The 22,303-nt window shown below is 43.2% G+C and overlaps 1 protein-coding gene across 1 annotated transcript in view; it reads left to right on the plus strand.

Annotated features, from left to right (window-relative positions):
* WWC1 (WW and C2 domain containing 1) overlaps positions 1 to 22,099 on the plus strand; it is a 70,978-nt gene extending 48,879 nt beyond the window's left edge. The window contains exons 10-23 of the mRNA XM_068158446.1: positions 209 to 298; positions 2,622 to 3,151; positions 8,159 to 8,267; positions 10,003 to 10,083; positions 10,865 to 10,951; positions 11,717 to 11,909; positions 13,860 to 14,012; positions 14,604 to 14,704; positions 15,503 to 15,656; positions 16,329 to 16,493; positions 17,874 to 17,966; positions 18,794 to 19,024; positions 20,704 to 20,825; positions 21,343 to 22,099. Coding sequence (XP_068014547.1) covers positions 209 to 298; positions 2,622 to 3,151; positions 8,159 to 8,267; positions 10,003 to 10,083; positions 10,865 to 10,951; positions 11,717 to 11,909; positions 13,860 to 14,012; positions 14,604 to 14,704; positions 15,503 to 15,656; positions 16,329 to 16,493; positions 17,874 to 17,966; positions 18,794 to 19,024; positions 20,704 to 20,825; positions 21,343 to 21,409 — 2,176 coding nt within the window. The 3' untranslated portion in view covers positions 21,410 to 22,099. The remainder of the gene's footprint in view (positions 1 to 208; positions 299 to 2,621; positions 3,152 to 8,158; positions 8,268 to 10,002; positions 10,084 to 10,864; positions 10,952 to 11,716; positions 11,910 to 13,859; positions 14,013 to 14,603; positions 14,705 to 15,502; positions 15,657 to 16,328; positions 16,494 to 17,873; positions 17,967 to 18,793; positions 19,025 to 20,703; positions 20,826 to 21,342) is intronic.
* The last annotated feature ends 204 nt before the right edge of the window (positions 22,100 to 22,303 follow it).

A 22,303-nucleotide genomic window follows, 5' to 3' on the forward strand; every position in this document is an offset into this window, starting at 1 on the left:
GCTGCAATTACTTTGCTTTTTGTGAATGTTAGTTCCATGTATTGGAAGTTGGTAAACACCTACATGTCTTGACTAAATTCTGTCCTATTGTGTATTCTTACTAACTTTTGTCGGATTTCTTAAGGGGAGAAAAAGCACCTTTCCTCTACTCCTGTTTTTACATAGAAAATGCTGCTTTAGCTCATCTTTTTCTTCTGCCTTCTCTTAGATTGAAGTTGAGTAGCAAAAGAAATCAGCTAGTCCGAGAACTGGAAGAAACAACACGATTAGTTGCCATGCTGCACACCCAGCTGAAAAGGTAAGTAACCTTTGACAGAAGTCATAGGTGCTTTAACTGCACAATGTGTAACTGCCTTTCTCTGGTAACAATTTCATCTGCCAGCTGGGAGGTTCAAAAGTCTTCTCACTTACCGACCTAAGTCTCAAAGATTACGTCCCACCTTGTGGTGGTGCTTCTAACCGGGAGGAATTTGTACAATCCCTTCTATTTGCAACATGAAACATTTAGATGACTAAGGATATCTGAGATACTACTTCTTTTTCCTTTTTTTTTGTTGCTGTTAACCTACTAATATTTGAAATACTGAAGTATTCTATTGAAATATGTTAAAGACAGCTTACCACACACAGCAAGTGAAATGAATCTTAGCAATGCAACTACATGTTAGTGTATGTCGTGACACAGCCTCTCTAAATTAGTTGCAAGTGTGCTGTTGGTTGTAATGTAGACAACATATTGAGATATCCCTGAATCTCCTCTAGTTTGTCGAGTATATAAAAATGTTTCTGCAGTTACAATGTTGTCTGGTTGTTTGGACTGCAGTTTTGGGAGAGCATAGGATTACTGTTTGCAGACAAATGCATGACTGCAGGCAGTAAGGCCAGATAATCATTCTGGTTTTACCTTTTTGATTAGGAAGAGAGTTCGGTGGGAGTTTTGTTTGGTCGAGGTTTCTTTTGTCAGTGTGTACTGAATTTACTCTGTTTGTAGCCTCTGCTGCACTTGGATTCTGTTTCATTTTGTGAAGATGACACCGAAAAGACTGGAAAGAAACCATAGTGCAAGACTGACATGTAAATAAGCCACCGTGGAGAATAGCTATCTGTGATGCTCTTATGCGATGGAAATGCATCATATTTTCATGTCATCTAGCTGATTAGGGATATTCTGAGGTGACCAAGAAGCATGTGAAACTAATTTCTTCCTGACTATGTGCCCAGTGTCCTTGGCATGCTCCTTCAAAAGAATAAGCATTTGTTAATAACCCCATATTGCAAAATGTCTGGCATTCAAAGGTATGCACAAAATGAAGTTGAGGCCAGTTTGCTGACAGGGAAAGGATTAATTAACATACACACACACCCTTTCATAGTGAAATACACTGAAAAGTTGTAAATTTATTAGTCCTTGCCTAAAAACCAAAAACATCCAGCATGTTTCAGTTATGTTGCACCCAAAAGATTTTTTGTATTAATGTGATACAGTCCACATCTGTCATAAAAATTCTGAAGATGTTTTGTGCCCAAAATTCTACTAAATTCTGCATACTTGCCTTTTCCTCATAAGGTCATAGGCATATTATACAAATGCAGCTTCTAGGGTTTACTCTATAAATAATAAGGGATTATTAGGCATAGTGACATCCTCACTGTTTTTCAGTGGGGCAACTTAAACCACTTTATACATATGCAGAAATTTTTCAGTGGTTAATCCATATCTGTAGTGAGGGATGAGTGTCTTGAAACAGTTAGTAAGGAGCAAGGTATTAAATATCTGGAGCAGGAGTGTTGGTTTAAATGGAACTTCTGGGAATGGTCTGTGTCGCAGTCAGTAACGGAGTATTTGCTGCATCTTAGTTTGTGACCATAAAACAGTGTGATGTGGTGTCTGGACTTTCTCATCTGGACAGACTTCTTTTCAGCACCTGCTTAAAATTAATTTTGCTGTCAGTTATGTTCTAAACCCAGACCTCTAGGGATAAAGAATTTGTGCAAAGTGTTTTCACAGCCCAGCCCCAACTCTTTCCCTTGTTCTGCTGGCCCTGAATTCCATGTAGCAGTCTTTCACATAGGTAAATCCTGCCAGTTTCCTGGTAACTACTGGCTGTTGTGATCTCTGAGGGCCAGTTCCAGGCAGCTATGATCTTGTCTTTTGGCTGCAGGTCTGAGATTGAGACAAATGGAAATAAATTTCCATATGGTCAGACAGTTCAATGCAATAACTTCATTGTCTTGCATGAGCCTTGCTAGTTTTGTGGTCTGCTTTGGAAATTAACAGGACCCACTGGAAATTTTTTTCCAGATAGATGTGGGAGGAGAATGCTGTAATTAATTTTAATTTATTTGAAACTATTCATTAGAGTTGTTTTGGACTAAATAAGGATTCTTAGTAGGTTGATATGGTGAGTGAAAAAAAAAGGTATAGGAGCTGTTTAATTTGACTGAAAAGTGACCCAACTGTTCCACTGGTTAGTCTGTGGTTCTGGATTGTTGTGGGGACTAACGCATATGGCCTGAGCTAACAAAGCAAAATGTACTGCATGGACTTAGAGATCTGTTGACATTGCAGCATTTTGCTGAGAATTAGGAGATACAGTATGATGATTTTCTCTTTTCCTCAGTCTGTCCACCAGCATGCTTTCCCTCTCCTCGAGCAGCAGCCCTGGTTCTCTTGCATCTAGCAGAGGATCTCTTGCCACCTCCAGCCAGGATTCATCCACCTCAGCCAGTTTCACTGATCTCTACTATGAGCAGTTGGAGCAGTTGGACTCAGACTATCAAAACAAGCTGGACTTGCTCCTAGAAGGAGCCACAGGATTTCGACCCTCAGGCTGTATCACCACTATTCACGAAAATGAAGTGGCAAAACCACACAAAGCAGATACCACCAGTCGTGTACAGGCTCTGAGATCGTTCTCTGGTACTCCAAAATCCATGACATCGCTATCTCCAAGGTCGTCTCTCTCTTCTCCATCTCCACCTTGCTCTCCACTGGTGATAGACCCACTCCTAACTGGTGATGCCTTTTCAAGCCATATGGATTTTGATGATGCAGAGATAAGTACAAATCTCTCAGAACTCACCCTAAACAGTGGGAGTGGCAACAGTAGACTGGAAGAGCATAGAGCAGGAGATAAACGTCTAGGTCAAGGTATGTTAACATGCATGCATTTGTTTTTACTGTTGCTTCTAAAACATTGCGAAGGGAGTATTTCAAAAGCTGTCTGTTATCTTGATGTCTTTGTGTTGAAAAGTGTTTAACTGTGTGTTGCATCTTGCATGGGACAAAGGGGTTTAATTTGTACATGAAAATCCTGCTGAGCTGATGAGACTTGCAGGGGACAGAATCTCGGTGTGGTTTTGGTCTACTTATATGCATGTGTACACAAACTGCAGGGATTTCATGTGCAAATATAAATGGTTGTGGTGGGAGTCCTGGTTTAATTTAGCACTAAAATATTCTGAATGTCAACTAGTGTTTTAGGTCTGGGAGGCACATTAACACACACTTTTGGGCATGCATTTGAGGAAAGCTGGGGAAGCCATTTAGCTTAACAGTTAACAAATGGTAATAAAACCCCTTCCCCATCACCTCAGGAAGCACAATGTCCTGCTCTGGTTCCCAGTAAATCAGTAGCAATGAATTTATTAACTTCAGTTGAGCAGCCATGTCAAGGCTGTCTTGAATTTCTGCTGGTTTGAGGGGGATGGTCTCTTAGCAACAAAAACGTGTTTAGATTGTGAGCACGATAAAGTAAGACATTTGGAGATAGTGGATGTTCTCATACATGCATATGGCTTACTGGTGGGTGGGAAGGGTTCATCCTTTGTTAGGACAATGGCTGGGCTGAGGTGGGTGGGAAGCAGCAGACAACAGTCAGGGCACTTGTGCTAGGGCCTGCCTGAAGCCCTTGTGACAGTAGTTGGGTTAAATCCAATAGAGATGAGTGAAATGCCTGGCTTTGTAATTGCACTGAAGAAAAAGCTTTAGAGGCAATATAAACTTGCACAAGCAATGCGGTTTGGTGTTCATCGGATTATAAACCAGCCTATGTGAATACAGGGAACTAGCACCTTGCTTTCGCTTCTGCCTGACGGAAGCTGGCACTATTTGAAATACAATCAAAGACACAAATATAGATCTTCCCTCTTGAGCCCCCATTTTTCTATAAGCAAGAGGTTATTATACATTTGAGTAGGAAATGCTAATTATTCCTATTAGAACTGGGCACTAATTAGTTTTAACCTTTTTAGCTCCTTGAGATTTGTCAAGGCCATTAAAGTGAAAGCTCAGGTGTTAAGCAGATTAAGTGATTATTGCTGTTAGCCAGTCAGCAGACAAAATAATCACTATAAGTAGTTTATTTCAGGGCAATAATGAGATGAGATTTTACTCCTCAGGCATTTTGTGGGGAGTTGGTGTAACACCCGAAACACAGTGACTGGATCTGGGTGGTCAATACTTGGCCTCATGGGCAAAGCATGCTCACATGTTCCTGTAAGTAGAGCTGAATAACATATATCTGAGGGATTTGGGGGTTGTTTCTCTTAGAACAGAACCTCTGCTACCTTTGAGGCTGAAATAAGGTTTCCTCCCCCACCCAAATGATGCCTGAATGATTTAGGTGAAACTAAGCAAAACCTGGAATCTGTCAGGGTCTGGCTTTCTCTGAGGAAGTGGTGTGGATATAAAAACAGTGCATGAGGTGGCTCTCCACATCCAGGTCATGGTGTGTCCAGAAGAGGCCATGGGAGGCAGGATGGCAGGAAGTAAAGGACAAACATTTAGTTCTTGACATGGGTGGAAAAAATGGTGAAAAAACTTAGGAAGTGTTATCTGCAGTACTTGGAAATACAGAAGAGAGTTGAGTTGGTTCTGAACTTTTCCATAAAGTTTCTTTTTAGTCTGGTACCTCTTCAGAAACTTAAGACTTCAAACAGAAAATCCAAATGTTGTGTTAATTAGCCAGATTCAGTGAGTGTGAGACTCACAGAGCTGAGCTTCCAAATCTTTTGCAAAAAGAAGTAAGGAACGTGATGGCTGCACAGTGAACCTTTTCAGGGAACCATTCCTCTTCATTTGAGTTTGCACTCCATCATTCTGCTATATGAACTGATACCCACTTAAATGCTGGGGTTTGTGCACCCTCTGTATTTGCCTCACTTGGCTGCAAGGTGCTCAGGTGAAGGGGCCAAAAATGAAAGCTTTCTGAGTTGAAATGACAAGATGGCATTGATAATCAAAGGATGAAAAGAGGTTACACATGTGGAACCCAACCAGTGGTGTCCTTCCCAGTAAGCAGACCTCATGCAAATGAATTCCTGGAGTGGCATTTCTGGGACTGGTGAGTAAACCTCAAACAACATAATCTGGAAATCCAACCAGCAGGGAAGAAATTAGTTTCATATTAAAACCATGGAAACAGGAGGTACAAGCAGCACTGAGGGAAGGAGAAACATAGCTTTGGCACATACCTCCAGCACAGGCTGTGATCAGGAATGCAGCAGAGGCCAGGCCTTTGTGCATATCAGGAGGGAGGATGGATTAAACTGTGAGTGCCCACGTTAAATGGAGCCATTTATTTTAGTTAATGACTGACATACTGCCTTGGAAATGCTAACTTTTATTCATCTGGTTTGGTCTATGGGGAAAAGGTCTGGACATTTATTTCTACCATAGGAACACCAAGAAGAAAACCACCATTCAATAGTAGTGTCAAAAACCAGATGGACACGTGCACTCAATAAATTGGTGCTACCTGGAGCACCCTCTACTGTTGATTGGAGAACAAGTCCTTATATTATTCCCTGGATGGAGCTTGCACACATTTTCATAGTTTCATAGTTTCATTCAGGGTTGGAAGGGACCACAAGGATCATCTAGTTCCAACCCCCCTGCCATGGGCAGGGACGCCCCACACTAGATCAGGCTGGACAGAGCCTCATCCAGCCTGCTCTTAAACACCCCCAGGGACGGGGCCTCGACCACCTCCCTGGACAACACATTCCAGGGTTTCACCACTCTCATGGTGAAGAACCTCCTCCTCACATCCAGCCTGAATCTCCCCACCTCCAGCTTCATTCCATTCCCCCTAGTCCTATCACTACCTGAGATCCTGAGAAGTCCTTCCCCAGCCTTCCTGTAGGCCCCCTTCAGATACTGGAAGGCCACAATTAGGTCACCTCGGAGCCTTCTCTTCTGCAGACTGAACAGCCCCAACTCCTTCAGTCTGTCCTCATAGGAGAGGTGCTCCAGCCCTCTGATCATCCTTGTGGCCCTTCTCTGGACACGTTCCAGCACCTCCACACCCCTCTTGTAATAGGGGCTCCAGAATTGGACACAGTACTCCAGGTGGGGCCTCACCAGGGCTGAGTAGAGGGGGAGGATCACCTCCCTCGACCTGCTAGCCACACTTCTCCTGACGCAGCCCAGGATCTGATTGGCTTTGCGGGCTGCAAGAGCACATTGAGAGCTCATGTTGAGCTTTTTGTCCACCAGCACCCCCAAGTCTCTCTCCTCAGGGCTACTTTCCAGCCAGTCACTGCCCAGCCTGTATTTGTGCCTGGGATTGCCTCGACCCAGATGCAGGACCCTGCACTTGCTCTTATTGAACTTCATGAGGTTGGCTTGTGCCCACCTCTCCAGCCTGTCAAGGTCCCTCTGGATGGCCTCCCTTCCCTCCAGCGTGTCTGCTGCACCACACAGCTTGGTGTCATCAGCAAACTTGCTGAGGGTGCACTCAATGCCACTGTCCATGTCCCCCACAAAGATGTTGAATAAGACAGGTCCCAGGACTGATCCCTGAGGGACACCGCTTGTCACTGGCCTCCACTGGGACATGGAGCCATTGACAGCCACTCTTTGGGTGTGGCCATCAAGCCAGTTCCTTATCCATCTAGTGGTCCACCCATCAAACCCATTTTGCACCAATACCTTCTCAAAGCTGTTTTTACTTCTTTAAATGGCTTTGGAGACATGCTTTCCTAAAGGTACAGGAAAGATGAAAGAGCCTTGGGAAGGAACACATTGCCTTGTTTCTGCTATGGGGTTACAGCTGCTCCCAGTGTGACAAAGTGGCACCTCCTCAGTCTTGGAGCATGTCTCCCAAAGCCCTGACAGCGAGAGGGAGCTAAGAGCTGAGTATACCCCTGTGTCATTAGCTACCTTGGCAGACAGTTCTACAGACTGTAGAAGTGAAGCTTATCTCAGCACAAATATGATGGTTTATGTGAAAAGGTGCAGAATTTACAGAATTTTCCCAGGTGTATCTTTGGTTTGTAGCACAAGACATCTACATGAGATAACACCTCTGGGCAAAACACCTTGCTTTAGCTACCTTGCTTTCTCTTCCTTACCTCCTTTTCGTTGCATTCCTTCGTGTGGCTGCTATTCTCAGTCCTAGAGTCTCTCTTTTTTCTCCACGTTGAACTAGTTAACCTGATCTTCCTGAACCTGTCTTCTACATGCTAACCTTCTGGGTTTAGGGGTAGACAGGTGGTGGGATTTTGCTATTCTGCCTCTTATATCCAGGTAGAATATACCCATCTACATAATCCATACTTGACCAGAGCTTGGTCAGAAGCATTTGCCAGCTGCTGCTCTCTGGGTAGCAAAGACCAGGAAGCCTATTGCCTGCTTTAGGGTGACTTCCAGTAGGAGCTCTTTTATTGGTTCATATTTATCATTTCACTAGAACTTCTGCTTCTGTACATTTTTCTTCTTGTCATGGATCCCTCCCTGCCTTTCTAAAATTCACGTTGCCTGTGAGGTGCCTGTCCCCATGGATGTACCAGGGGTAGCCAGCTGCAATGCACTTGATGCAACCAATGCATAGCCTCAGACTGCGGTTACTGCAGGACCCAAATATGAAATGGGCATTGACTGTGCAATGAAGCCCTGCTCTCACCAGCACCACATAGGCTGTTCCTCTGGTTGTCCAGGGGCTTTGTGTTCGCTAGGGTAAGTGGGCACTTGTTGAGCTCAGCTCTCCCTATCATGGTCCTCTCCATTTTCAGAAATGTGCTACATGGTTGGGGCAAAAGGGTGGGGGGAAAAGTGCAGTTTGAGGGCAGGATAAGAAAAAAAGCTGCTCCTGATCCAGACACTTTGTTTTCATTAACACTTGCTTTTTTATTTTCCTCTGTGCTTCTCTGATAGGTTTAAATACAGCTGGAGGGACAGCACTGAAGGTGGCGTGTGTGTCAGCTGCAGTGTCTGATGAATCTGTCGCTGGAGATAGCGGGGTGTATGAGGCATCTGTGCAAAGGTAGACATCAGATCTCTTTCTAGGAAAAAGCCAATGACTCAGCCTGACACAAGAGTCAGCTGGAATACTGCTGGTTATGATCTTTTTTGTAATTTGATATCTCAAGTTCTCAGTCCCAGATTTTGTAATACTTCTGAACATACTGTGAGCAGGTTGAACTTGGTTATCAAAACGGCCCATGCTTCCCCTAAGAGGAGCAGCTGAAAGCAAGCTCCCAGAGAACTGGTTGATCAGCTGTTTTGTTTGTGAAGATGTTGGTAAGCTGTGATTGCTGCCTCGACAGGAGTAGCAGAGCCATCTGACAGGTGTAAAGTTCTCCTTCTGTCAGTCAGCCCTTCTGGTGACAATGACAGCCCTCAGTCAGCCTGAGAGGACTTTGGGACATTTAAGGATAGCAGAAGCACCTTGAGCTGCCTCACGGATGTGTATGTGCTGTGATGCACTTCCTGAGCTCTTGGATTCAGGATGTGGTGGTTTCTGCAGGCGTCTCCGTTTAAGTCTTTATATCCTGAGCTGAGTGTCATGGCTCTTCAGTTTCTGGACCTTTTTCATTGCTTGGTAAAGCTGTCTGGAGTGGTTTGACACAAGTTTCACTGTAAGATACTGATCATCTTGATACCTGCTTTGGCGGCATCTAACATGGGTTTTCCCTACTGTTTTTCACTGGTTCTGAGATGAATTATGGGGTCATTTGTTGCAAGACATGACCCTAGAGGTGAAAAATTGCTCATCTTATATTTCTCAGGATCATTGATTGATTATCTTCATTAATTCTCTGAATAAATGAGGAATTTTTTTGTTGTTTACAGCACAATTTGCCAAGAAAAAAAAATGGAATTAGACCCAGTGGGTTCATGCCAAGCAGACAACTGGGTGTCATGGGGCCCCTGTGTCCCCCCAACAGGGCAGGAGGGACAATGACAGGAGACATCCCCTGCCCACTTATGTGACTGATGTCACTCAGTGTTGTTTGGATTGTTGACTTACCCACCTTTGTAATGACTGCAGTATCATTTTGATGCCTGTAATAAATGGTGAGGGCAGGGTGAGCAATAGATTTGTCCTTTGTATCTGAAATCTAACATGCAAGAGAGTGCTACGTAATGTGGACAATACTTAGACAAGAAGAATGCTGATCCTGTTTTCATCTGCTATAGCATAGTTTGAGTTGAACAATGAATGTAGTTTTGGAGACTTACAGTGCGTAAAACTTTGGAGAAGTACACTAGGAGGGAAATGATGCAGGTAGCTGTTTCAAGAAAGACCAGTCAGTGTGCTCTGTCACTTTTAATGTGCTTTGGGAGCTTTTATTTAATAAAGAAACAAAGGAAAGACTTAAATCTAATCAAACTTGAGATTTTTTTGCTGTCACGAAGCAGAACAGGATTGTAGTTCTTAAGTCTTATTTCTGTTGCTGGGCAGTCAGCTGTCTTTGCTAAAATCCAGTCAAGGGAACCCTTTAAAAATCCCCTACTGCCTTATTTTTGCAGTCTTTTGTGTGGCTTTTTTTGGCAGTGAAGGGGAAAGGCATATGACTTTCTGCTGATAAGCACTGTAATGCATACCTCTAAGGATGATTGCACTTACTTCTTAAATGGGCTTTCTTTTAGCTGCTAATTTTACAAAATCCATATACCCAGCCCCTGAATGGAAGGAAAAAGATCCTGTATCACTGAAATGCTAGCACTTCAGTGAGAGGGGAATCATGTCCTTAACTGTCTTTGATTTCTTTCAGACCATGTGTGTCAGAAGTGATGGTGTTTGACAATGATGATACAGAAGCAGTTGGGACAGCTAAAGTGCAAATTGCAATGAGGTAAGTGCTACACACTTTTACAGGATTTGCCTTCCAATGGGAAGAATGATACCTGAGATTTAAAATACAGTGCTTTCTGCTCTGTTTTCTTATCCTGTTATCCTCTTCTGTTAGTATTAACTAATGACTGCCCTCTTCTTAGTGTGATTTGAGAACTACCCTTCACTCCAGGGGGTCTTTCACCCAGTTATCCTCTTTCACGTCAGTGGTAGTCAGCTGGTGATAGTGTGGTATGACAATGTAAGCCAGAAATGGGAGCATTGACAGTCCTGGGCTAGAGAAAGACTTGCTGCCTGGCAGTGTCCTTTAGTGTGCAGGGCAGGGGGGAAAACTGCTGAGAGTAAATGGCAATCGTAATCTCTGACCACACTTGAGTCCCGCAAGTAATGGGTAAGGCTTCACTGTTCTTCAAGTATTTCTACTTGTAACTTTTTTAGATTACGTAAGGCCTTCCAAAAGGTTTCAGTTACAATAGAGCAATTGAGCTAGACCCCAGGAAAAGCCATGTGTGTTAGGTCAAATCTGTAGTCCATTGTATCTGAATCTTCAAGCTCTGGATGTTCTGGACTCATCTAAATTCTGGATGTTCTGGTAACAAAACTTAATGCAATATGAAACTAGTTTTGTCCAGAACTGTAGGTGAGCCATGGTCACATTACAGTTTTACTTGTTTGTAAATTTTTTATGTTGTTTGGGTTAGTGAAACAAGTGGAATACTCATTCATAGAGTCCAAGGCAGACTTCTCTAACAATAATGGGGTTTTGTGTCTTTCCAATTCAGATATGATGACAAAACCAAACAATTTGCTATACTGGTCATCCAGCTGAGTAATGTTCCAGCACTGCTGTTACAAGAAGATCAAAAAGTGTAAGTGGATGAAATGAACACACTTGAAGTATTTGGATTGAATTCCAGTGGGAATTAAACAGATGTTGGAGTCTGGTTTTTCACACTCTTAAAAACTTATCCTTTCTGCAACACTTTGCTATGTCTAGCAACATGTATGAACTAACAAACACTCAAACTGAAATTAGGTGCTGGTTTTATCTCAAAGGTCTCTAACTGCTAGGAAAATGCCTGCCTGGAATTAGAACTAGCCAGAAAGGTTCTTAACTGTAGCAGTTAGGTTGTCACTACTTAGTTGTGACTGCATCAAGTGGAGGGGGATAATATTCTGCTGTGGAACTCATCTTTGGACACCTGCACAGGTACATGGGTGGGAAGTGCACAGCTTCTACTGCACTTGTTCTTGGCACAGGTGTTTTCAGCTATGTGGTGAATGAATAAGCTGACAAAAATGATTCATCTTTGCATAGCTGTTTCTGCCCACAAAAGGGTACAATAGCAATGTGACAAGTTGCACAGACATAAACAGCCATGTAAAACAGTGTCATGATGCTCAATTACAAGATTCAGAAGGATGGTGAAGTCTGTGACAACTCATGCCACTTCATGTCTCTAATGTTGTGATGAGATGTTCCTTTCCCCTCAGCCGACTGATATGCCAAATAGGATAGGGCAGTAATGTCCACAGTGCTTAGGATGAGTTTCACTTACAGACTTATGAAGCTGTTGCAACACAGGGAGCTGCAAACCTGTGGGGTAGTACTGATCACCATGTTTTTCCAACAGGAACATCCGTGTGGCTGTCCTGCCCTGTTCAGAAAGCACAAGCTGCTTGTTTCGCACAAGACCAGTGGAAGCTTCGGACAATCTGGTGTACAATGAAGTGTTTTGGGTTTCTATCTCTTACCCAGCTCTGCGTCAGAAGACATTAAGGGTTGATGTTTGCACTGTAGATAAGTCACACCTTGAAGAGTGCTTGGTCAGTATTAATCTCTATTTTAATATCTTTGTGTCCTCTTTTGAATTAGACAAAATTTTAAACTCTGAAGTATTGCAATTCCCATGAAAGTGTTCTTAATAACCCTTAACTGTGTGATCTCTCCCAGACAGTGTTCTTTGCAATAACAATTTTGATCAGAAAAAACCCAATCTGTGTACTAAATGTTTGCTTACATAATTATTAGTGACTCTGTCAGCCCAGTGGATTCCTCTTCTCGTGTGATTTCATATGAATGAAACCCTACCTATTTTTATTACTTTTGGAAACAATTGTTGTCATGTAATTGGGAATGGACTTACAGGCATGTGCCACTGTAGAATAAAGGGGTCTAAAGGAGTTGTTAAAAACTGCTATTATTAAAACATTATTAAAATCCATGTGAGGGTAGGTTTTTTTCAGTGCTAATATTGCCGTAGTGACCTCCTGTTATTAGAAGGCCTTTTTTGCTGTTAGGTATTACCTGAACAAGTTGACTTCAATAGAACTGTTTCAGGAATATTGTACTCCAGAACATGAGTAAGGTGTGTTGAGCTAGGACATAAGCAATTGTAAAGTTACAGAAAAGTTGATGTGTTGATTCCCTTGGTGGGAGAGGTACATGAGCTGTCAGGGCACTCGTGCAGCCCAGAAGGCAAACCCTGACCTAGGCTGCATCAAGAGTGTGACCAACAGGACAAGAGAGGTGGTTCTGCCCCTTTACTCTGCTCTTTTGAGACCCCGCCTTGAATACTGTGTCCAGTCCCAGTGTCCCCATCATAAGAAGGACATGCAACTGCTGGAATGAGTCCAGAGGAGGGCCACAAAGATGATCCAAGGACTGGAACACCACTGCTGTGAGGATAAACTGAAGGCACTGGCTGGGGTTGCTCAATCCAGAGAAGAGAAGACTCCAGGGAGACCTTAGAGCTGCCTTCTAATACCTAAAGGGAACCTACAGGAAGGCTGGAGAGGTGTCTAAGGTTGTCTAGCAACAGGACAAGGGGGAATGGTTTGAAGCTGAGGGAGAGTAGGTTTATATTGGATCTTAGGAAGAAGTTCTTCAGTACAAGGGATGTGAGACTCTGAATAGGCTGCCCAGGGAGGTTATTCAAGGCCAGGTTGCATGAGGCCTTGATCAGCCAAGTCTAGTTAAGAGGCATCCCTGCTCATGGTGGAGAGGTTGGAGTACATGATCTCTGAGGTCCCTTCCAACCTAAGCCATTCTGTGATTCTATGTTTTACGGTGCTTCCATGTTTCTTCCTCTACTTGCTTCACAAAGTAGACTTTGGTACAGGAAAGGATCTGTTTTCCAAAGGTGTTTTTCATTCCATATAGTGTGTAACAGTCCTACAGTAGCTGAGCTCCAGGTGGGACCATGCTAACTTGTAGGAGGTCTGCTCTGCTTTGTGGTCTGTTGGACTGGGCAGGCATGGTGGAGTCCACTTGGATTTGGATTACAGAAACCACAAATCAGGTTTACTTGGGTTCTATGTGTGTCAGGCTGGGTACTAAATATAACACAGTAAAAAAATAAGGCAGAGGAATGGAATACACAAAGCTAAAGCACCGTGGTCTGAGGCAGCGATTTCTGTAAGCCTTACACAATTCATGAATGGGAGTTCTCCTCTCCTGCTCCTTCCTCTTTGATGGAATCTCTGGCTGCAATTTATCCTGGCTACAGTAGCACTGTTCACACTTCTGGATTCTTGTACAGAGAAGCTGTAGGGAAATGCTTGCTGCTTGGATTGGAAGCCAAAGAAAATCTTAAAAATAATGAAACATAAAGCATTGCTAGTGCTGTTGAAACAGGGATAAACAAGCCAATTTTGCTTTTGGTACAGAAGTGCTGAAATCAAGTAGTCCTGGATTTTCAGTCTCTTTTCTTCTTTCTGATGTGGTAGTTGTTCATTTTAATATTACACTAAGATTGTGGTTTTTGCTCTCAACAGGGTGGAGCACAAATTAGCCTTGCTGAAATATGTAGATCCGGAGAGAAATCAACTCGTTGGTACAACCTCCTTAGTTATAAGTATCTGCAGAAGCAAAACAGGAAAAGTAAACAAGCAAACATTCACTCTGAAGTACCCTGCACTGAAAAAACAGTAAGAACAACAGCTCAAATCAAAGAAGTCTCTTCTACACAGTAATAATGAGAGGGTTTATATGGCTGAAGGACTATTAGAATAGAGAAATGAAGGCTGGTGTGTTTATATTTAGAACTTGGAAATGTAAAGTGCAGCAAAATAATTACCATGTCAATTACAGATATGCCCTTGTCCTAGGCTAAATACTTACTGAAACCTGCTCCTCATGAACCTGAGAGGTGTGGTATGTGTGAGATGATGTGTGAGATCTGAGCTTTCTTCCCACTAGACAGTTCACCTTGCTGTGATCAACTTGCTGAACAAGTCAAGACAGGGACTTAGTTTGCATACACACAGCATGCAATGCACTCAGCCTGTAGCTGCACATGTGCATAAGCTGGTGTAACTGGGGGAAGTGGATCTGCTGTACTCACACAGGCTGCACTGAGCACTGTACCTGCAACAGGCTGCTTGAACACACCGGTCCTAGATGCTACCACTCCCTCTTGCCTCCAGAGGAAAGCTGGTTGGGGTTGTTCTGACCAGAAAGGCTGGGTGCCTTGCAGTTTCAGAGCCACATCTTCACAAGAAGCCTCTTGCTCTCCTCAGGACTCTGTCTCAGCTCTCTTAGAGCAGACAGCTGTTGAACTGGAAGCTGTGGAGAAGAAGCTGGAGGAAAGCAGAAGCACTTTAACTAGTGGAGAGAGCTGGTAGGTAGCATCCCCCTATCTTAGCATTGTGATTGGTGTATTTGGGGATTCATGTGCAAATTAAAAACCAGATGATACAGAGCTGTGGGATGCTGCTTCTGTCTCTTTCTGTTTTGGTGGAAGATTCTGTTTCTACTGTTCTGGAGGCTGTGCTTGAGAAATGGAGAACAAAGCTGATAATAACTATTGGAAATAGTGAATAGCATTATGCTAATGTTGTTATTTCTACAATGTTCTATGGATGTCTGTGAAAGCTCCACTGTGTGGTGCAAGGCTTTGCTTGAGTATTAATTTTGGCTGTTGTTTATGTGGTTCAGAGTCTGATTTTATTAATGAACCTCAACATTTAAAATGAAAGGGAAACCTGACCAGTAAGTTTGATGGAGAAGCCAGTTGTGAGTTCAAAAGAGCTGAAAAGGATATTAAAACAATGCTTCAATTTTGTCTAGCATCACTTTTTAAGCTAAGATTAATGACATTCTGAGAGCTCTGGTTGAGGTGCACCTACCTTAAGTTCAGACCACATGGCTGAACCCTTAGCTTGCCTCTTATGAAGCAAGATCAGTACAAAGTTCATGGCTGTAATGGTTGCCTACTAGTGCAGCACAGCTCTGGCTTTAGTTATTCCTTTAAAAGCCTGTTTGTGTAATCTCAGTGGCTACAGGACCTGCCAGGTACAACTTGGCTGCCTTGGGGACATGTTCCTGTCCAGCAGCTTACAGGAGATAACTCCTGCTGTAGCACAGGAGTGGTGTGCACAATAACATCATTGTTCAATAACAAAGCTGTTCTTAAAAGGCAAGACGAAGAAGTCCCTGATCAGGAAGAACAGGATGAGATCAGTGAAAATGAAGCGGAGGAGGAGGAGGAGGAAGAATTCTGTGCTGGAAAATCGCTGTGGGAAACAGAAGAAAGTCTGAATTCCCAGCTGCACATGGAAATAGCAGTGAAGGTAAAGTCAAAGGCCTTTTGAACAGAAAGAAAAGTTAAGCTTCCCATTGCTCAGCTGAGAAAAGCTACAGAAGTTTTTTGAAGGTTCATCATTGATGTTTAAATGTTTATCTGCCTGAAATCTTTTAAAATAACTCCATATGGCCATTTTTGTCCCACATTTAACAAAGCATTGTTTCATGCCTTCTTTTTGCTGCTTGTGAAAACTGTTTCCAATAACGTGACAGTGGCTTTGACCTTGTTTAATTCAGAACATAGCAGCAGTCTATCAAACGTGCGCTGCACACGTGCTCTCTGTGCATGTACATACAGGGATTTGGATCTGTGCTGCAGATGCACAACAAGTAAGGGAACAGTCTTTAAAATCATAGCTCTGTCTGTGTGGAACTGCCAGGTCACACAGGCAAAGCTTGTTGGAATCAATTGTGTTGTACAGCAATCAATGGATGTGGAGCCCTTAGGGAGCGATACAGTTAATGTAGCAGCTCCCGAGTTCAAAGAGTGAAATGTCAAGATGCCCTGCATGAAAAGGGCTAAAGAATATCTGCTTTTGAATGCAGTGCCTCTGGGACTGGAAGGGGAGATGTATCACAGGTGGCTGTCAGACAGCCCTGGATACGTGTCATCGGTAAGATGGCAAGCTGGCATTTACACAGCAGTATCTGTCTTTCAGGTGGATAAAGAGACAAACACAGAGAGCCTCACACAGGCTTCCACTGTAGTTCGTCCGAAAGACAAGAGAGCAGCAAATCCACCCCAAGCCCAGTTTGTCAGAGGCAGCACCATCATCCGCTCAAAAACCTTTTCACCAGGACCACAAAGTCAGTACGTGTGTCGGGTAAGGAAAATCAAGCCCTGAGCTTATAGAGGCTGAATTGTATTGATGACTACATGATATCAGTGTTCACTTGGTCTGAACATTTTACAGAGACCTAACACTATCTTCTCTCCTACTTGAATTGAGAAGTTGCTCAAGACAGTATCTTTCCTCAGAACTAACAGTGTTAAACACCAATTTGTACACGTGCACGCACTTTGCAATACGTGCAGCCAGCTACCCTGGAAGGGCTGCTGTAAGACAGTGATGAAGAAGCCACATATCAAACCCATTCCTGTGTTAACTAGAACTGAGTTAGCTGTGTTCACCTGCCAGTAGATAAGGTGAATGTGAAAGTTTCATAGATATGGAAAGGGTAAGTACCTGATAATGTTATCAAGAAACCTGGAAGCTTGAAAGTCCTCAGTGTGCCTTGTCTAAAGGTTGCTCAATGGGCCAAGTACCAGGTCAGGATGTCACTTCCAGTGCTTTGAAATGTTCATTCACAATTACTTCCTTGATTGAGGGTCAGCCTAAACTATAAAGAACTCATCTTTGAAATTGAATTGGTAACCAAGCATGCACTGTGTTCTGTGCCCACTCAGGACAGGTCATGTATGATACTCCTAATACAGCTGAGCCATATTTGATGTGCAGGTTTTCTCTAACTCAGCAGCAGGTGCTTCTGTACAAGCAAACCTTATTTAATTTGCAGCAGTGGCCTCTGCTCGGGTGGAAGAGGCACTGTGCCCAGCACGTGCAGAAGCCACACACCTGTCCACTCTCCGCCCTCAGCTTTGAGAGGAAACATGAGAAGGATCTTAAACCCTACTCGAGTTGAGCTCTTTTGAAGGGTCTAGAGACAATGACAAAAGAAGGCAGGCTGTATGTGTGTAACATGACAACTCTTAAGTTGAAAAACCCAAAGGGATACCTTACAGGTAAACCTACCTCTTGCAGCACTAGCTTAAAGTACTGGTGACTGGAGAAAAGAGAAATCTCTGATAAAATAGTCCCATATTTTACAGATGCTAGAAGAGCAACTTGTTTGGAAGTTTTGGGGTTTTTTTTTTAACTTACTTTTCTAGGCTGTTTTGCCTGGTCTAGTTACCTGCACAGGAGAAGGGCAGTCTCATATTATACCCTAACTTAGTGGCTCTCTTTCTGTGCAGCTTGTTCCCAAAAAGGGAACAAGTTCAAAACTTGTGGCCTTGCCAAATAGATTGTATGTTGTGCCCTCAGCTGTGGATGCCAGCTGTCCATTGTGGCCTTTTACAAAGCTTCGTAGTTCTGCTTACATCACTGCCTGTAGTCACTTACAGAACCCTCTGATCTTGCTAATGATGTGTGTATGCACTGTTTGTATTTTGTTCATGAAAAAGATGTGGTTTTCATTTTCAGCTGAACCGCAGTGACAGTGACAGTTCAACGCTATCCAAAAAGCCTCCCTTTGTTCGCAACGCGATGGAGAGACGAAGCGTCAGAGTGAAACGGGTAAAAACAACACCACCTTTTTTTTTTTTCCTGCACACAGACACTTGCAAAATCCATGAAACTGTTTTAAAGGAAGAATTTGCAAACATAAATCAGTTGCCATGTGCTTTCATTCACAACCTTTTCTTTGTGTGTGAGAAGTCTCTCAAGGCTGCTTTCATATGTCAGAATATGACAGGAGTGTTTCAGCTGCAAGTCATTTAGAACAATCAGTTTAGGAAGATGCTTCCTTGTATTTTCCATCTTGTCAGAGAAGCCACACAAACAGTTTTGTGTATATTGTTGTGAGAGTCTTACAATGAAGGTGAGGACTTGGGAAGAGGACAGTAAGGAAAATGATGTCTCAGATACATAGGTATTGTAGTAACTTCATGTCACACAAAGAACTTCTGTGCCCATCATGATGGCAATCACTGAAATTCCCCTGGGATACTGATGCTCAGCTCTTAACAAGGTATTTTCCTTGTGTTTGAAGCTAGTTTGAAACTGGAAAAAGCAAACACAGTTTTTTTCTGCAACATCATGAACTCATCTGAAGATGAGACATTAAACTTAGGGGCAAGGTGTGCAAGCAAGACTGGTTTGATTGGGAGAAACTGCCAAGGAAGAAGTTTAGTGGAAACACTGAAGTGAAAAAGCTCATCTGTAAGACTTGCTTGCATTTGTGATGTCTATCTTGAGATGGATTGGGAAGCAGGATCAGCAGAGATGCTTTGTGTGGGGAAAAAACATGTGGGGAAAATGGGTCTTACGATCTATGTGGCCCTTCATGGGTCAGCAGTTGGGACAGCTCTCATCACTGTGTTCATACACCCTTTCTATTCTAGCCTTCAGTCAAGTCCTGTGGTCCAGAGCGCCTCATACGCACTTCATTAGACCTGGAGCTGGACCTTCAGGCTTCGAAAACCTGGCACGATCGGCTGGTTCAGGAGATCTCGGTGCTGAGGGAATTGAAGGAACAGCTGGAACGAGCTCAAAGTCAGGGTGAAAAAGAGTTACCACAGTGGGTGAAGGAGGATGAAAGATTTCGACTGCTGCTGAGGCTAGTGGAAAAACGAGTGAGTAATACCTGCCCTTGCATTTTATTCAACATGTTTAAGAAGTGGGGTCTTTAGACAGCTAGGAAATGAAGCCTGAGCACTACAGCCACTTCTGTCTTCCTGTCATGGCTCCATCGAGTAAGCAATAATGGAAGCTGCAGCCCTTGAGTGTCTGGCTGTTCTCAGTTGTGGTATTTATAATATCACAGAATGGTTTGGGTTAGAAAGGACCTTTAAAAGTCTAGTCCAACCCCCAGATCAGGTTGCTTACCACCCTCAGTGTAAAAAACTTACTTTCTACCTACTCTCAATCTCCCCTCTTTTAGCTTTAAATCCTCATCCCTTGTCCTGTCACAACAGGCCCTGCTAAAAGGGCCTTCTTAAAGTATTGAAAGGCCCCAATAAGGTGTCCCCCCAAGCCTTCTCTTCTCCAGAGATAAACAACCCCAACTCTCACAGCCTGCCCAACACAGCACAGGAATTCCAGCCCTCACATCATTTTTGTGGCCTCCTTTGGACCCATTCCAAATTGCAGTCTGTGCCTGCCAGATACAGGGGTTAGGAAGGTGGCAGCTGTCTTTTGCCTTTTTTAAGAGAACTAATGGCTGCATAAAACTTGTGCATGGATGACACTTGGCTTTAGAATAGGATCCTTATGCATATGAAGCGGTAAGTCAGATGGTAGGAGACTTTCTGCCTTTAAGAGCTTAATGGCATCTATCTTTCTGCTTAGGAAGGGTGGGCTGCAGGGCGGTGATGGAGAGGAGATAGAACTGATTACTAAGAATGTCAACCAACAGTTCCTTAAACAATTCTGTTTGCTTCTATGAAATTTGTCTTTCACCGCACTGTCACTTTCCTGGAGAGGGTTGAAATAAAAATCATTAGCTTCAACAGGAATGTATTTATAGGAAAGGTAGGTGAAGCTTCAGAGATGTCTGAAAAGCCTGGGTAGGTGATGCACCAAGTGGGCAGCCTTGGCACGTGTGGGGGTTTTGTCACTGGGGGAGTTTTTTTAAGTATTATTCCATAGGTGATTATCTTCATCTCTTAGAGGCTTGGTTGTTTTTTTTTAATTTTTGGTTTGTTCTTCACTGAAGTTTGTCCTCTCTAACTTCTGTAGAGTTCTGTTAGTCCCAAACCTGTGCATTTTTCAGCACAGAGATTTCCTGCCTTAGCACAGGCACAAATAGGAGAAGCCAAGTGCGGTCTCCCAGTCCACAGTAGGTGTGGTGTGCCATGGTTAGCACTCACCTTGTTCTGTCTACATCATGCCCTCCCTTCTGTACAAGGCTCCTTCTCAGCCTCTGATTTATTGGGGCACCTCTGCTGACATGAAGCAGGAACTATGTTCTGACGGCACCAGCTGGAGCAGTGAGTTGGTACAAGGTGCTCTGTGGGGCACAGATGGAACATGGCTTGCCACATTCCTGTGTGTGCTGATATGCTGGCAGGAAAGTGCAGAGTGCACCCATCACTCTTAACAAAGGGCTGGAAAAAGACCTTACAAAAAGCTCTCTCCATTACATGGTTAGCTGACAAGCCTTCAGGTTAGCTTCTTTAGCTCATGAGTTCCAGAGCTGACAGCTTCCAAACCCCTTAGATTTGCATCTGCAATTCTACTATATTTGGAGATGAGTTGGGATAAAATGATTCCTTCTGGAAACACAAACAGATCTCTTTCATGATTTATCTAGGTGGAAAAAACAGAACACAAGTGTGAGCTTAAGGCTGATAAAATGATGAGAGCTGCTGCCAAGGATGTCCACAGGCTGCGAGGGCAGAGCCGGAAGGAGCCTTTGGAAGTACAATCATTCAGGTAACTACAGGTCACTGGTAAGGGGAGGAGAAATTGACTGCCACCATGATGTATCTGTGTATGACCAAGATGCTGATGAAGAAAGTTAATCTTTGTATAAGTAGTTCTGCTTAAACAAAGAACTGTATTTTTATATGTGTAATCTCTGAGCGGGAAAATAGGTGCAGTACTGTACACAATCTCACAGCAACCAGCAGTACTCCTGATCATTCCCCTGCCTCCCAACAGCTTCACAAATCCTTTGTTTTACACAGAATCAGCCATTTTCTTCCCTAAGTAACACACCCAGAAACCCAAAAAACACTGAGCCTTTCTGAATTGGCTTTTTGATAAGATCAGTGTGGTGAGTTTCAGGGGGAAGGATGCCCCATGTCTGATGTTTAACTAAGAGATGTAGGTTGTGGGAGGACATGCTGCTGCTCCTGGTGGTGACAGCCGGTGGGATAAATTCTAATGTGGGTGATGGATGTTTCTGGCAAGACTTCTGCTGCATTAACAAGTGATCATCTTTTTTTAGAGAGAAAATGGCATTTTTCACGCGGCCGAGGATCAACATTCCAACGCTCTCTGCGGACGATGTGTGATCGCCATAAAGTATTTGCTTTCGGGACAACGCTACGAATGCAGTTTGGGTTTTGAAGTTATTTATGTGGTATTATGAAGGTACCGAGGCATTTGTATATTAGAGCTTTTGTCAGTATGTGGATGTTTTGAAGATTTTTAGGTTAAAGCTATATCACCACAGAAACCAGCATTAAAGTGACAAGATTGTATAGTTTGTATATTTAGGAATGTATTTTTGGGAAATAGAATTTTAAATAAGAACAAATGCAGCAGAAGGTGCTGTTATTCTTAAATAATGCTGTTTAGACTTTTTGTACAGCTCTACCTTTTAGAGGTTTTACTGCAATAAAATAAAATAAAAAAATAAATTGAAGGAACCTCACCCCTACCTTCGATGATGTTCTGCATCAGACTCTGCTCTGAGTGGTGTATGTTGTACCCTGTGGGGAGTGCAGGGAGCCAGTCTCGACTCCCACGTGCTGTGAACAAATTCTCTGTGAGCTGTGAAGCGTTTGTGTTTCCTGCCAGGTCATAAAAGTGGGTGTGAAGTTCGGAATACTTGCACTTTTAACATTTGTACTGCAGCTCATGTCTGTAATGGGTCTGTTAAGGTAACGTGGGGAGCCCATTGAAACCACTGCTGTGGAAGGAGGGCTGCAGGTTTTAAGTCCATTTTAGGTTTTTCCAATAAAGTGACCTTTCTGGACAAACCTGTCCTCTTGCTTCTTTTCTTATGTGAATCCTCATCAGCCGGCATCCAATTTGTTGTTCAGTTGTTTGGTTTTTTGGGTCTTTTTCTGTCACTAGCTGACAGTATATAGCTTTTGCTCTATGTCCTTCATACCAGGCATTTTTGAGAGGAAGTGGTGAGTATGCACTAGAGTAATCTTGCTGCTCCTGGAGGTTTCCCCCTT

Source organism: Melanerpes formicivorus, unplaced genomic scaffold (genome assembly GCF_026170545.1).
Source record: "Melanerpes formicivorus ecotype bairdi unplaced genomic scaffold, bMelFor1.0.p_v2 SCAF_2, whole genome shotgun sequence".
NCBI lineage: Eukaryota > Metazoa > Chordata > Aves > Piciformes > Picidae > Melanerpes > Melanerpes formicivorus.